At 47.0% G+C, this 16,140-nt stretch overlaps 2 protein-coding genes across 2 annotated transcripts in view; one reads left to right on the forward strand and one right to left on the reverse strand.

The window, feature by feature from the left end:
- Positions 1 to 308: 308 nt before the first annotated feature.
- Positions 309 to 11,054, reverse strand: zc3h6 (zinc finger CCCH-type containing 6). The gene is made up of 12 exons (XM_079730575.1): positions 10,635 to 11,054; positions 8,995 to 9,232; positions 8,671 to 8,793; positions 7,645 to 7,906; positions 6,238 to 6,380; positions 5,692 to 5,823; positions 5,188 to 5,302; positions 4,937 to 5,046; positions 4,582 to 4,799; positions 3,503 to 3,945; positions 3,182 to 3,394; positions 309 to 2,862 (listed from the first exon to the last, which is right to left on the reverse strand). The coding sequence occupies exons 1-12, from the start codon at positions 10,718 to 10,720 to the stop codon at positions 1,208 to 1,210; spliced, it is 3,738 nt and encodes a 1,245-aa protein (XP_079586701.1). The 5' UTR covers positions 10,721 to 11,054; the 3' UTR covers positions 309 to 1,207.
- Positions 11,055 to 12,188: 1,134 nt separating this feature from the next.
- Positions 12,189 to 16,140, forward strand: part of fbln7 (fibulin 7) — a gene marked incomplete at its 3' end in the record, with an annotated part of 13,023 nt that continues 9,071 nt past the window's right edge. The window contains exons 1-2 of the mRNA XM_079731000.1: positions 12,189 to 12,466; positions 14,639 to 14,801. Of these exons, the coding sequence (XP_079587126.1) occupies positions 12,386 to 12,466; positions 14,639 to 14,801 (244 nt within the window). The 5' untranslated portion in view covers positions 12,189 to 12,385. The remainder of the gene's footprint in view (positions 12,467 to 14,638; positions 14,802 to 16,140) is intronic.

Below are 16,140 nucleotides of genomic sequence, written 5' to 3' on the forward strand. Positions count from 1 at the left end.
AACAAATATAAGCAATATCCATGTATTGACTCGTGGATAGGCACGTTTCATTCTCAAGGAACTTTCTAGTTTAGATCTTTTTTTAATAACTGCTTTAGACAAGCTTAATAGTGCTGGTGTAATTTAATATCTATTCACCATTAGGCCGGCTGCAAGATGCAAGGCGGGCGCGGCTTGAGAATGAGTTGGCGTCATAAATCCTGACCAAGAATATCGGAAAACACCTATTCATGTCACCAAGTGTCAACAGTTAAATGTCTTTAATATAATTAATGCTATAGTTCACAAATGCAGTGAAATATGTAGGGTTCTTGAGAACCTGACATGAAAGCAAGTCAGGCTATGGGATGAAAAATAAAAAGCATGAAAAATAATATCCACAATTCCTCAACATCACACTGAACGTGACTCATTCTCTCAACCATTTGGGAGCGCACAAACATAGAGTAAAGCTGGGACTCTTAAAGGTAGCAGCACAAAATTAACAGTAAGAAAACATATTGAGTTATTAACAAAGATATAATAATAACTCAATATGAGTTTATGGAGAGCCAACTTTGACATAAATTGAATAATTGAAACCAGTACTAGTCTTCCAACCAATCCAGTACGAAAACGAGCAAAATAAAAGTAATCTGCTGGTTTATTAAACACAAAACCAACAAAAACTTCAGCCATTGACAAACAACTTGCTTCATATGTGCAAAGAATACGTTGTAAAAAAAACGGTGAATGGTCTACAAAAAGGACTGTTATATCACAAAAACTGAATATCCAATAAAGGTCTGTAACATTAAAAGTCATACAAAAGTGTTAAAAACTGCAGTTACAGATTCAGCCTTTGGCCTTCTATCTTGCTGGCCTGTATCTCTCAGTCCCTTGACTATCTGAGCCAATTCACTTAAATTCATCCCATAGAAATATCTATGAACCCAAAGTTCAGTATATACAGCCATCGGCCCAGTGGCTTGTAACAAAACCAACATTTAAACAACACTGGACCACGTTGTATTGTGTTACAAATGTGTCTCATGGATAGATAGCAAACGATTCTACAGAGTGGCGTTTGACACACATAGCTTTATACAGAAATAAATAGATTCATGTAAAGCTCCTTGAAGGAACGCGAGGTGAGCCTAAACGACAATATACAAAGCATATATATATATTAACATAAGCACAGTCCTCTCTTGGGTCTCTGCCGCCCTTACTGGCAGAAAGGGGAGCCCGTGGGGTCAAAGGTCTTGAAGACGTCCTTCAGTGTCCGGTCGTCGTCCCCCTCCTCCGCCTTCCCCTCCTCCGCCTCCTCCACCTTCTTCTTCCCCGGCTCCTCCTTGCCGTCCTCCGTGTCCCCTTGTGCTGGCGTTGGGGGGGCCGCTGACCCCTGACCCCCAGGCTTGGCCTGCCGGGGGTCGGCGTACTGGGGTCGGGTCAGGACGGCCAGAGTCTGGACTGGGAGGATGTGAAGGGCGGCGGGCGGCTTGACCGGGGAGGCGGGGGCCACCGCGGGGGCCCCTGGGGAGAGGGCCCCCGGAGACGGGAGGCGGTGGTGGTGGTGGTGGTGGGGTGGGGAGCCGTTGGACGGCGGGTCGGCCGTCCTGCTCTCCTCCGCCGGGGGCCCGGGTTGGGTGGGCGACCGCGAGGAGGAGGAGGAAGAGGAGGAGGGTGGTGGTGGTGTCGGTGGTGGGGGCGGCGGCGTCGTCGCCGCGGGCGGCGTGCTGTCCTTCTTCACGGCGTGGTGCTTGAGGATCCCCGTCTTCTTAGGGGCCTCGGTCGGCTCCTTGTGGCCGTGCTCGGCGCTGGGCTGGCGGGGGTCGTACAGGCTGATGCCCCCCAGCAGGGCGGTGGGGCTCTCCAGCCCCCCGCTGGTGGAGGAGGCCAGGCGCGGGGCGTAGGGGGGCAGCTTATCCGCTTCGGGTTTCAACCGGGCGGCGGCGGCGGCGGCGGGGGACACCCCGGCGCCGGCCCGCTGCAGCCGGGGGTCGACGATGGCGGGCCCTCCCCCGGGGGCGGGGCCCTCCTTCTGCAGGGACGGCTTGGAGTCCAGGCTCCCGGCGCGCTTGATCCGGGGGTCCAGTGCCTTGAGCTGCCGGGGGTCCAGGGGCCTCTCCGTGGACGAGCGGCTCTCCAGGTTCCGGGAGGGCGGCATGCGGACCACGCCCTCCTTGAGGCGGGCCGCCACCGCCCGGGGGTCGATGGCGGGGGGCGCGTGGCTGGGCGGCGGCTCCAGCCGGTTGGCGCGGTCCTTCTGGGCCTCGGCGATGAGGGGCGGCAGGGGCAGGTTGATGGAGTGCTCCTGCTTGGGCACCAGGGACGGCAGCAGGTCCTCGGGCCCCCACACCACCGTGTCGGCGAAGGGGGGCCTCTGCAGCAGGATGTCCACGCGGATGTGGCTGAACGCCTGCAGCTGGCTGCGGGGGTCTCTCAGCACCAGGCCGGGCCCCGGGTCCAGGGGGATGAGCGTGGCCCTGTCCCTCAGCTCCCTCTCGCCCTCCTCGTCGTCCTCCCCGGCGGGGGGCTTGTGGGAGGAGGGCGGGTGTTTCTGCTGCCGGTAGGCGCTGGGCGGCTCCGCGGGTCTCACCTTCCTGGGGTCCCTGGCGAGCCGGGGGTCCGAGGCGCCGTCTGAGTCCTTCTTGGGGTCCGGGTGCCGCTGCCGGGGGTCGGTCTTGACCCGGGGGTCGCTGGGCGGGGCCCTCTCCTTCAGCAGCCGGGGGTCTCCCGTCGGGGGGGGCGGCTGCAGGGGTCCGAGCTGGTTCTGCCGCCTCTGGTGCATCTCGTTCTGTTTCTTCAGCGACTTGAGGATGGACGACACGCAGCCGCCGCCGTCCTCCTCGTCGCTCGAGTACCAGTTGGTGGTTTCATCTGTGGGGCCAAGCATCGAATCAAACACTGCAGCCGATATCTTCCGAGAGGACGGATAACATCATCTACTGAAAAGATACTCGGTGTCCATATGTATGAAGTAAACAGTATGGAGTAAACTAGCAAAAATGTGTATACTCCACTAGTTTTATGGAGTTTACTAGTGCCTACAAAACTTACACCGAAAATATCCATATTTGTTGAATGACTTGAGTATTTATCTTGGTTGTTGCTGATCAATATGTATGGCGCAAAAAACTTATTGGGTCAAAAAGTGAGACCATAAAGGGAGAAAAGTTGAACATCTGTGGACGCCCACCTCTGATGGAGCTTTTGTCCTCCGGGGCGTCTCCCCTCTGGGGCTCCATCCCCTGCTGGTGGGGGGGCTTTGGTGGATGCTGCTGCTGCTGCTGCTGCTGCTGTGTGATGTGCAAGAAGAGAGCTTTCTGCACCGCGGGCGGCAAGGACTGAATCTGGGACTCAGCCCCCATCTGCTGCTGGAGGTTCTGCAGGAAGCTCACGCTGGGGTCCACTGAAAGGAAGGGAGTGGTCCGGAGAGTTAATAGGAGAGCGAGGGAGGCACTCATAACACAAACGGTCGTCGACTGTAGAAACGGCGTTCGCCGTTGTCACCGCGTACCTCCTTGGGGCATGCTCTGGCTTCGGAGGAAACTGCTGAAGAGCTCAACGGGGTTCTGCCCCAGCGGGGGGAAGGGGAACAGGCTCTGGAGCATCTGCAGGTCCGGCATGGGGGGGAAGGGGGGCCGCGGGCCCATGCTCATGGGGGGCGGGCTGCTCATGGGCGGTCGGTTCCCCATGAAGGGCGGGGGCCCCCCGGGGGGGAACGGCGGCGGCGGCATGGAGTAGCCGTGCAGCGGTTGAGGCTGCTGCCCCGGCGGGCTCAGGGGTCCGGGCGGGGGGCCCACGTTGGGATGGACCATGGGGGGCCCCGGGGATTCGGGCGGAGGGCCGGACGGAGCGCCGGAGCCCGGCGGGGCGGCGGCCGCGCCCTGCTCCATCTCCTCGGATTCCCCGCCGAACTGGTCCGAGCCCTCCTCGTCAAACTCGTCGAATTTGGATCCGCTGGAAGAAACATCGAGACAATACTGCATTATGAATACCATTCTGAGTTGACTTAATATTCTGAGAGCAGGGTTTACAGTTAAATCATGCTTTACAGTTAAGACACGCTTTACAGTTAAGACACGCTTTACAGTTAAGGCATGCTTTACAGTTAAGACACGCTTTACAGTTAAGACACTCTTTACAGTTAAGACACGCTTTACAGTTAAGACACGCTTTACAGTTAAGACACTCTTTACAGTTAAGACACGCTTTACAGTTAAGACACGCTTTACAGTTAAGACACGCTTTACAGTTAAGGCACGCTTTACAGTTAAGGCACGCTTTACGGTTAAGGCATGCTTTACGGTTAAAGCATGCTTTACAGTTAAGGCATGCTTTACAGTTAAGACACGCTTTACAGTTAAGACACGCTTTACAGTTAACACATGCTTTACAGTTAAACTATGCTTTACAGTCAACGCATGCTTTACAGTTAAGACATGCTTTACAGTTAAGGCATGCCTAACAGTTAAGGCATGCTTTACAGTTAAGGCATGCTTTACGGTTAAAGCATGCTTTACAGTTAAGGCATGCTTTACAGTTAAATCATGCTTTGCGTTACACTGGTTTGATTGTTAATCATTCAGCCCTCACCTCAGGCCGATCTTCTGCGCCATCTCCACCGTGGGCTGAACCTTGATCTCAAACAGCGACGGGATCTTCTTCCCGGCCTCCTGGGGGCTGCCCTGGCCCGGCGTGGGCAGCAGCCCCACCCCGGGAGGGGGTTTGGGCAGCGGGGCGATGCCCTGCTTCCTCAGGTTCTCCAGCTCGATCTCGTCCTCGTGAGCGTTCTCCTCCTCCGTGCTGATTATCTAGAAGGAACGTTAGAGACTAACGTTAAAGAACGTACGTTCTAACATACTGATCCGCTGTCCCCACGTCAGGCCAGGGATCAATGTCAGACATTGGGGGATTAGAGGTCAAAATGGTTGGGCCCTCCTGATCTCACCTTGTCAAGCAAATCTTTGGTCACGTCGTTCAATGAGTCGTGGGAGAATTTACAGTTGTCTCCTTGGTAACATTTGGCTCCCGTGTGGAAGAACTTGCAAGGATATTCGCGTGGAATTTGCAGTTAGGGATTTGTATCAAGCCACAGTATAATGAAATGATTTAAGCCTTCACCCGATTCCAGACAACAGTGATCGAACGAAAAGAGTTGGACAGTCATAACGTATCAATCCAGCGAGCATGAAAGGATATTGTGCATGTAAATACAGTTATCTCCTTTGCTGCAGTAACCCTGAAGGTAGAATTTGCAGAGTTCCTTTTTCTTATCCGGCACAACGAGTTCATGTTCGAACTTGCACTGTTCCCCCTGTGAAAGGACAGATTGCAAAAGGATATTAGTATTGAAATGCTCGTATTAATATTTTAGTAAATGCAGAGAGACTTTAGAAAAGAGTTTTAGCGTAAATTAAACCCATTATGGTTGGACACACTGGTGAGGAAGTTTATAACAAGGATGGAACACAACACTATATATATACACTATATCCATTTTATCTCTTAGGGTGTTATTAAAAAGCAATATTGGTAGGACAATAGGTGCTTTATGTTTGTGCAGCGCTTGAAGATAACAGCTTGAAATAAAAGTTCTTATCTTGGCGCTGAACGGCAGCGATGAAATTAAAAACTGTTATTTCAGGTTTTTAAAGCTGTGTCGTCAAGCCAACACTGTATTAACTGTACATTATCATTACGGACCTTGATGCACCGTCCCTCCAGGAAGTATTTGCAGATGTATCTGCCATTGTGTTCCACTGTGTGTTGGTTGATGAACTCCTTGCTCATGATCGGTCGTTTCTTCTGAAAAGAGTTCTTTCCGTCTTGTTGATGCTGAGGGAGAAGATGATTAGTAAATCCCTAAAATTTGAAGATGGCACACGAATGTCTCACGCATTGGGAGAAACTAAGATTTTGTTTTTTAGTAAAAAAGCAGGAAGTGTTCTTCGCTTTTTTGCAGATGGCTATAAGAAGAATTAGTATATGCTACCCGTGAACCGCGCAATTTGATTGGTTCGCTATCTCGGGATATTGGGCAATATCCTATGATTGAGATCACGACTGTCACGCGCACGTGACAGTCATCTCATCACGCTAATAAAAACTTGGAGTGTTCACGTGTAGTACATACTAAAACAATTCAATAATATATAGTTGTTGAACAATTAGAATTGTTAATAGCACTGTTTTGGTCTACTACCAAGACATTCACACAGTAGTCTTTCGGCCGTTGGAGGCGGGTCTTACCTGTGGCCCGCCCTCCATCCCCTGGTCTCCCCCTTGGCCCCGCCCTCGTCCTCCCCAGCCCTTGCCCTTGAGCTTCTTGTTCTTCAGCATCCCCCGTCCTCTGCCCGGCGCGCTGCCTCTGCCCCGGCCCCTCGGACCTCCGACTGAAACCAGGGGACAGTCAAGGAGTCAGCTGGGTCCTGATGTTTATCTCTAGGCTAGCTCACACATTGACATCCACACACTCACCAATCATAAACCAGTGATTATGTTGTTCTACTAATGTTATTGGTTCTTAGATGGTTATGTTTAGTGTGCGAATAGGCTACTATAGCATATCGGATTATCAACAATTGTTGTGTGTTGTGTGTGTGTTGTCATGTAGGCTATTGACTGATTGCTTGCATCCATGAAATATTGTAATGTTATAGGTCAACTGCATATTGAGATAATTTAGATCGGTATTGCGCAACAATTGGGGGATGGGGACCCCCCCGATATATTAACGGGTATTTCGCACACTGGTTATATTATATATATATGGTTCGTATTGGTTTAATAGCACTAGCTGTAAGGCCTAGTGCCAACACTAGGGCTTTCCAAACATGCCTTCAGAAACCAAGAAGAGATACTTTTCATGTAAAATAATAACAGAAATCTTCACTGAATTTAAGGTGACATATTATACCACCAGGTGTGAGAGTGATTAGCAGTAACAAGCCGTTTTCAAATTTTCTAAATCTTCCGTCATCACAAGTGGGCGTGTCCGCCTAGATGTAGATGAGCAACGACTGCTACAGTCCACTGAATACGCCGGTAGACTGATCTATCCAGGGTACATTTAGGTGGACACGCCCAGTTGTGATGTCATAAGAGGCAGATTTTCAAAACGGCTTGTAACGGCTACGCATACTCACACGTGGCGGTTTTATATGTTACCTTAAAACATCTTAACAAATCTGTTGATGAATTCCTGACCAAAACACTACATTCTAATTTTGAATCAGTCAATATGGCAACCATAACTCTTGCCTTATTCCTTATTCTGATCAACCAGTGTGTGTGTGCGTGTGCGTGTATGTATGTATGTTTGTATGTATGTATGTATGTATGTATGTATGTATGTATGTATGTATGTATGTATGTTTGTATGTATGTATGTGTATGTATGTAATGTGTGTGTGTGTGTGTGTGAGTACGTATGTATGTGTGTATGTGTATATATGTATGTAATGTGTGTGTGTGTGTGTGTAAGTATGTATGTATGTATGTATGTATGTATGTAATGTGTGTGTGTGTAAGTATGTATGTTTGTGTGTATGTAATGTGTGTGTGTGTAAGTATGTATGTTTGTGTGTATGTGTATGTATGTATGTATGTATGTATGTATGTAATGTGTGTGTGTGTACACATGCGCGTCTCTCATACACTGTTGCTGCTGCTTCTGCAGACCCCTCTGGTTGGCCCTCTTCATCTGGTCCTTGCCGTGCCGTCCCTTCCCGCCCCCGAAGCCCCCGGACTCCTTGGACGGCCCGAACTCGGAGCCGTCGTCCTCGTAGTCGTCGTCCTCTCCTTCGTAGTCGTACTTCTCGCTGCCGAAGTCGCTGTACTTGTCCGGGTCGCCGCCCTTCGCCTGTGGGGACTTCCTCTGGGAGGTCGCGTGGAGCCCGCCCCTGGACTCCCGACCGCGCTGTCAGAAAGGTTTAGAAACACACCGAAACAAAGGTTAATAAATACGCAGCAATGAACACAAAGAGAAAGCAAAGAAGCTGTTTAATAGGCTCATTAAAACCATGAGTCAATCGTTAACTGAACACATTGTGAACATACTACTAATAAATAAATACACACAAAATAAAAATTGATTATGCTCTTCTTTTTTTTGGAAGAGCAAATTTATTTAAAGGTTGGATCAGCAATTCTAGGCCAGAACATAAATGATCGCATTCAACTTACGGTCCGCTAGCTGCCCACCCAATAAGCAGGCCGTCAAAAAAAACGCATATCTGTAGGCACCCTATGCTCCGAGTTCGCACGCACAAACAAGTGGTACTACCAACCACTCAAAACCAAAATAAATAGTATTCCAACCAATCACCGACACGGGGCGGGTGTTGTGGGGTTTTGCGCTGCGTTCATGACAGTTTTTGCTGGATGCACGGATTGGATAAGGGAGGGGCGATCGGGCTCTGTTTGTTTCGGATCTCGCTTGAAATACCAACAGAAGTGACGTCACCCAACATCGCTGATACAACCTTTAACATACATGTATGTCTTTATTTAGTTCGGAGGAGCAGAACAATGTGGTGATTAGGGGGCTCGACTCACAACCACAGGGTACCGGTTTTCATGAGCAAGGTCATCAACCTGACCTGAAGGCCTCCTCGAGCAAAAAGCCTCCATCCTATCTGCTCTTAATGACTTGTTTAGAGGGTTAGTGCCTTCTGGCCTCACCTGGGAGGACTGGCCGTTAGACTCCTGGTTGGACCCTTGGTTCTTCCGGGTCTTGGGCTTCTCAGGCCGGTCGTAGTCGGAGTCGTAGCTGTCGGAGCTGGACGCACTGGAGGGAGAGTGGTGCTGGAGCGAGAGAGACAGTGAGAGAGAGAGAGAGACAGTGAGAGAGAGAGAGAGAGAGAGAGTTGAATGCAGTGAGGAGAACCTACTTTGGGGCCACAAGGGCATTATGACTCATTGTGCAAATACGGTTTTGCATGCCTAAGCGTAACACCAGTGATATCCGTTCTAACGAAAGCTGAAAGAACAAACGTGTCGATTTACTTTCTGCCGGTCGCGGCGTCTCCTCTTGGACTTGTGCTTCTCCCTGGTCTTCTTGTACCGTTTCCTGGAGTGCCTGTAGGCCTTGTCGTCGCGCTCCTTCTCCTTCAGCTCTTTCTCCTTCGGGTCTTTCTCCTTCAGCTCCTTCTCCTTCTCCTCAGGGGCCTCCTTGGTTTCCTTCTCCTCTTCGATCCCAATCCCTTCATCGTCTATCTCCCCGTCTTCTAGTTCGCCGTCCTCTCTTCAGAGGGAAACAAAAAACGTAACTTTAATCTACTGTTTACGTTTCCCTGGCTTGAGTTGAATCCACATGAACCGGGTACCAGTTTAGAACCGTATGAACTGGGTACCAGTTGAGTACCATATAAACTGGGTCTCACAACAAGTCCTTGCTCTTCAACTTCCATCAGAAAGTGTTAAGTGCAAGGGGTTATTTCCCAAGGCCCGGTATTTAATTGTGAATACGGGACGTGTGTGGCAAATTGGCATGTGCTTTAAACACCATGGTACTTGCATCCAACAGCTGTTCACAGTCTAGGCGCACTGGATATGACCCTATCAAATAAACCATCAATAATTATTATATTGTGAATTTGTGTTTTCCAAGTGCCTTCCAGTTTCATGGATATTAAAACATTTCACTTTTAACCCGTAGCGATGTTTACACTCATACACACACGAGCCACGTCACTGCCCGCCTTGAGGATAAGACGTGTCAATTGTCCAAACTAGCTGTTGATATTATATAGGGGTTGAGAGGAAAGCCAAGGGCAGGCATAAAAAAGTATTCTTGTTACTTTGCACAGCAAACATTCATGCCATTACACAAAACAAAAACATAGACGAATATTTGTTGATTGGTCATGTTACTAGATATGGAAGTTCTCTGGACAATGGGATACAATGAGAAGGATGGCATGTAGAGATCATTGATTTGAAGGCATTAGTTTTTGTCTAAAGACTATAAAAGATATTTCTTCAGCTTAATATGTATGAAGAGGCTGATGCCCATTTCTGTCTCTGCACTGTTTGTTATTTGTTTTCAGAAATGTAATGTGTATTAAATAAAATATATATATATAAATATAGATATAAAACTTAAATATTGCAGCAAATGCTGCATATATCAAGACAGAGACCACAGTATGGCTATAAACCGGTTAAGGCTACGAATAACAAGGACGCAGGTGCTTTTTGAAGCTGAGCCAAAACAAAAGCGTATAACCACGCTCCTGCAGTACCGCACGTTGCTCGGTAAGGGGCGATAGTGAGAGAATGGGCGTGGCACACTGGACTATTTATATTTGCATAGACTTCTGCAAATGGCAACAATGGGACAACAATTTCCAGTTGACAATAAACCGATGACGCATGTTAGATGAAAATGGTCGTGGATGGCGCACTAACAATGTGATGGGAATGTAGGAAATGTAGATAGCATTTTCCATTGCACTCAAAGGCATGCAAATAATTGTGGGTTGGAGGAGGAGAGGAGGGGAGGGGACCCTGAAAAAATGTTTTCCTTACAAAAAAAAAAAGGTCAAATATAAATGATAAAATAAACAATAACACAAGCATGTAGACCCACAGCACTGAGACGCACACATGAGCGCATTAAGAATTGCATAAGATTGTTACTCGACCTTTCGTCCCCTGCAAGCTCAGAGTCAGTCATGTTTTTGTCAAGAACGGGGGTTTGGGGACTGGAAACAAGGCTCACTGAAGCCATTGGAAACGGATCTGCCTCCCTTCTCCGGTACCAGAGTGAATGACAATCACTCAGGGAGACGTTGGGTGGTGGTGAGAGATGCTGGAAGATTTGCAGACTGGAGAAAAAACTCACGGTGTTACATGTCTCGACAACAGAGACAATAAACAGACATTGTCCTCTTTCATGTCAATGACGTTTTAACTCAGCAAGCACAGCTTGATACCCCGCTTTGCTATTGTCCCGTCGGTTGACAGCTGCCATGGTGAAACAGAGGAGACCGAGGGAGAAATACACAGAATTGTAACCCTTTTCGTTGATATCAGCATCTTCCTTGGCATTTTCAACATGGGCATCATCTCAAAATGGCTTCTGAGGTCTGCAGAGAACATTCTTCACTGCTGCACCGTCCACGTATATATCGTTCTGGCGGGATCGATCTAACTTGGTGGGTTGGTACTCTCGCACGCAGTTGGCCAACCGCGGTGTGGGGCCTTTCCCACACGAGTCCAGGTCAACGCTCATTGGTTGGGAAGTCTGTCAGTTATGCTCAGCGTCTATACCACGAGGCGTTTCGCGTCTCGTATAAAATATGGATGTAGGCCTATGCTTTATTACATCGCGATAAGATTGTGTGCGAAACCCAACGCTTAAAATTTAGCTGGTTATCTGTCGTCCTTTTTAAGAAAGACGCAAAAGCGCGCATGTGTGGTGTCGCGCCAACTGACAACGCACATCGCGTATTCAAGCGATTCAGTTCTGCTATTGACCACCAGATGGAACTAGAGTTATATTAAAGAAAGGTTAAAACAATTTATGGAACGTTATTATGGTATGTCTATTGATTCGTCTTATTTCGAAAGAATGTATAATATCCCACACAAACAAGAATGAAAAATAAATACATAATAAAATCAACATGCTATTCCGTTTGGGCAGAAGTATCATTAAACAGATCACTAGGCCTACATGCTCCACTCAATTAAGGATCCTTATGCGATCAGGTAAAACCCACTTCATGTCTTTCTCCAAAACTATGAACAACAGTGCGATGAACTGGGTTGACAAAATTAACGTCTTTCATGTTTTAGCAACTTTCTGTCAATAAGTCTGTGGAGAGTTCGATAACTGTAGAAAACTTTGGAAATGTTATATGGTCAGGCATGACAAACGTTTATTTTTGTGAAATCAGCGGCATGCATACACGAAGAGGATGACCCAAGCGGTCCTTAGAGGTACAATATTGGTGAGTTTTTCGCCATACAATCCACAATATATATTTATATATTTAAGAGATCCTAATGCGACCATCCTCTTAGTAGCTTTCGGCTAAGCATTGCTTATAATCGTGTCCTCATAATGGACACGATTTCACTTTTACTCGGAGACGCGGCTTAATAGTTGAAGAGTCGCTCAGTGGGAGGGATTAAGCAGGAAGCCTAGGTGGCGAGGAGATCTGGAGCTCAGACACTGAACTGCATCTCTGCACCCTGAGCACCTGATGAGCATCTTCTCAAGTTGGGCGGCAGACTTTCAGCGCTCCTATAACCTCGACCTGGCAACATGCATCGACTGGCTTGATCGAAATTGATTGGGATTATCTTTTTTATACCTGACGACGTTCAAATCTTGGAATATTTTCTAAGCAGTTTCTTGTCATATCGTTGTGACTGCATAACATTGGAGATGGTACTGTCGCTTTTCCGTTTCAATTGTATGCTTATTCTCTGTCTGGCCACAGTCTACAACTGCCATGGTGCCGTTCAGGTCAGTAGACTTTACATTATAAGTGTATAATGCTGCATTCGTTATTATTTAATAAATTGTAAGTTGATTTGAAAAAAGAACACGGAGATCTATAGTGTTTATTATGAAGTGCAAAGTTACGTATATTCCACTGTTTTAAATGGGGTGTATATATTACTATTATACTACTACTGTATACTGTGGGGTTACATGAACGCGGTGTGTGTGTGTGTGGGTGTGTGTGTGTGTGTGGGGGGGGGGGGGGGGGGGGGGGGCTGCGTGCGCGCGTGCGTCTACCTAGTTGTCACATCATATGCAGTAATGTTTTCCACACATGCAGTGATGCCAGGACTGCTGCCTATGTATATGTTTGCTATATTATCAGTGCTGACCAGCACAGGTAAATGTTTCCTATATTTACAGCTGACTACGATATTGTTGCTCTATTATCTGGTATATTGCCAGTAGCCTACTGTACTGTTTGAATTGTCAGTAGGCATAGTATTATATTTGCGAGGGGTATGCAGCCAAGGAGAAACAACCCTCGAGATAATTTCTTGTTTTTACTACCCATTCCATTGTATACAGACGTAGGGGCATGTTGTTTCTCCCAATTAGCTTGTGCCTAATGCACTTTTTCAGGAAAGGATTAGAGACTTTTCCTCAGAGGGAACTTTGGAATGGCTTATCGAGCTTTTCCCCTCAAGTAACTCACCGTAGCCTGTCCAAGGCTCCCAGGTCTACCAGGGACTAGGGATTTGTTATTGAACAAGCCTTTTCACTCTGTACCTTACACTGCCATGCAAAATATACAGATAACCAGTGTTTTGGACCAGGATCTAACAGACATCTGCCACACAGCTTTTGTCCAGCTGTGTGTTGCCATTGTGGTGAAGCTATAAAGTAATTGCTGCATGAGGTAGGAGGTGGAAGTTGAAAGCGAGAGGGGGGGGGGGGGGGGGGGGGGGGGGGGGGGGGGGAGAGAGAGAGAGAGAGAGAGAGAGAGAGAGTAAGAAAGGGAGAGAGGGAGTGATTTTAGGACAAAGTAGCACCACGTGAACTTGCCTCAATGTGTACATTATGTGGTACAGTCATTTCTTAAGCGGTGTTGAGGATGAAATAACATGTAAATAACGTGGTTGCATCTGGCCCAGCTCGTCATGCACTCACATCAGTCGTATGTGCTCTATCTAAGACCATGTGGTAACCCTACGCTGTAAACTCACTAAGTACATCTACCTGGCTATACAACATAAGTAAAGTAGAATAACAAACCTAACTGACTTCATAGCTTAGTGGATACTGTGATTGAGTCCCAGCAAAATTGTACTAAGTTTGATTATAAGTCACTTATTCTTATTAGTGGTCAGTTACTCTAATAAGTATATGTTATCTTTACAAAATATTTGATGTAGATTACTACAAAACCCTATAACGGACTTGATAGCCTAGTGGCAAGTGTGTTTGACACCCAGCAGCATGTCGAATAATATACTTGTAATGATATAATATCCCACAACCATATGATTGTGAGACATGAGTGCTGTGCTTACAAACATTTTGTCCAATACTTACTGTGGGATTCTTGGTGTTCACCAAATACTGTGACCTCTGACCCCTGAACTGTCCCTATCCATTGAACAATTAAACAGGGTATCATTGGCAAAGTTTCCAATGTATTACAATGAGGAATTACAGAGTTGGCAAAGCACACATTTCCCTTAATAACTCAGAAACGGCTCAGAATTTCTAATGATAATTACAGTAAGTGCACATTGCGTCGTTTAGGGCCCAACATTTTGCCATGGATTCGGTATCCATAACTGGTAAATATAAACCTCAATGACTGGGTGGTAGCTCTAGAAAATCAGGCGGGATAATATTATTAAGAAGGAAAAGAGGGAAATAGGACACGAGATACAACCTTGTGTTTGCTTTGCAACCGCACTAATTAAGAAGCTGGCTCCCATTCCGGCTACCTCAGCCCGGGCAGCTGCTCTTTATGTTCTGTTGGCTACTTTCATGTTCCACATTTTGCGGTGCGCTCTCTCTCCAACCCCTTTCTGAAGTCATGTTCCGCTTCTTTCGTTTTAAGTTAATTTCTCCTGCCTCTCCGAAAAGTCCTCCAATTAAAGGGCTTTGATGCAGATCCCTTTCGACATGTTTTCCCGCTGTTTCCTTTTTGTTCTACAGAGCTGTATGGATAAGCACCAGGTCGTGGGGGTTCTCCGTCAGATGGAGAAGTTCCTGAAGGGCCAGGAGTTGAGGTTCACGGAGGGCCTACGCATCATGAAGTCCAAGCTGGTGACCCTGCAGAACTCCGTGTCCAAGCTGCCCCAGGCAGACCAGTCTGCAGGTGAGCAGTCCGGTCCATACCGGCCTCCATCTGAACCATTTTGAAACAATGGGAAGGTTTAATACGTTTTTTTCCAATAGTATGATGATACAAACCTTTGAGCAGCATTCCACTTCGTCTCTAACACTGTATACCATAGATATTTGAACAAAGCGTATATTTATAAAAGGTTGTGGGTAAGAAGTCCATTGAATGCAAACGTAAATGGACCCCGATACATAGATCCATAACCTTTACCTGAGCTCGCTGAGCATGGCATTAACACTGCCAGGGTTAGGGGTTTCATTTCCACTGGGGAAGAATGCGCTCATGGTATTGTAAGACACCTTTGGATAAAATCATCAGACAAATGGAAAATATACATAGTATATATTAACTATCTAATTTATTAACTGTTGAATATCTGTTAAATTAAATGTTTGTCTATGTCTACACAGATTGAAGGGGTTTAGCTTTGATCTAATTCATTTCATTGTTATATCAAGTCAAAGAGTCAATAGTCAATTGGCAATGCTCAATTTTTCGCCGAGGTGGGTTGGGATCCAACCGCCGCTGTAAAATATGCACGGAACAAAAATGGCTTCCTTTTGCCATTACGGGATTTCCCAGATCCACCCAACAGAGCACGCTGGTTTACACAGCTGAGCACTGACAGCAGCCCTAGGAGGAAGCAGCTTTGTGTCGTTTGGCAGCTGTAACCAAGGCTACGGGACGTTCTCTGGTGTCCGACCAGCCCGCCCCGTAGCTATGTGGACGGCTCTTGGCAGGAGGATAGGAGCCGGATCTGACTTTGGTTTTCATTGGATCCAAGGCTCAATAAAATAAAAAAAGATAAAGGGAAGAGTGGAACCGTTTCACCCAGCTCTTCTCATTTCTTAATATAACTTTTTGAGACCAATTCATGCGTCCATCTTTGGCGCAAGAGCAACTATTTCTTACTTGATTCAAGTCTGCGTCTTGCTCTTCTTGAAACCACTGAAAAACTAGAGTATATAAACTAGAGTATATAACTATCTGGTTGCTTCAAAGTCACCATGTGAAGTCCCCATGCTATAACCATTAACCACCTAAACTAAAACATTGGTTAAACTAGTTCCTTTATCGTCTCCTAGAGACTGGTCAACACAATTAATACCAACAGCATTCCCCTTCTTCATAACAACCTGGACCGGCTGCACCGTCAGCCAGTGTTTTCTTTATTTTCCTTGCATGTAATCCTAACATCCTCCGTAATGAGTGTGCATGCAAAGGGGAGCTCAACATCCAGATAACATCTTCACTACTTCAAAGTTGATTCAAAAATATGCACGCACTGTGGACGTCCTTTCAGGCATGTCAT

Source organism: Pollachius pollachius (genome assembly GCF_949987615.1).
Source record: "Pollachius pollachius genome assembly, chromosome: 2".
NCBI classification, from domain to species: Eukaryota; Metazoa; Chordata; class Actinopteri; order Gadiformes; family Gadidae; genus Pollachius; species Pollachius pollachius.

Excerpts from the sequence above, each read along its gene's own strand:
- zc3h6 (XM_079730575.1), bottom strand. The coding sequence starts at position 10,720 with ATGGCTTCAGTGAGCCTTGTTTCCAGTCCCCAAACCCCCGTTCTTGAC. Across the intron at positions 9,233-10,634 it reads GAGCTTGCAGGGGACGAAAG|AGAGGACGGCGAACTAGAAG; the intron begins GTCGAGTAACAA and ends TTCCCTCTGAAG. Across the intron at positions 3,395-3,502 it reads CCAGAGCATGCCCCAAGGAG|TGGACCCCAGCGTGAGCTTC; the intron begins GTACGCGGTGAC and ends CCTTCCTTTCAG.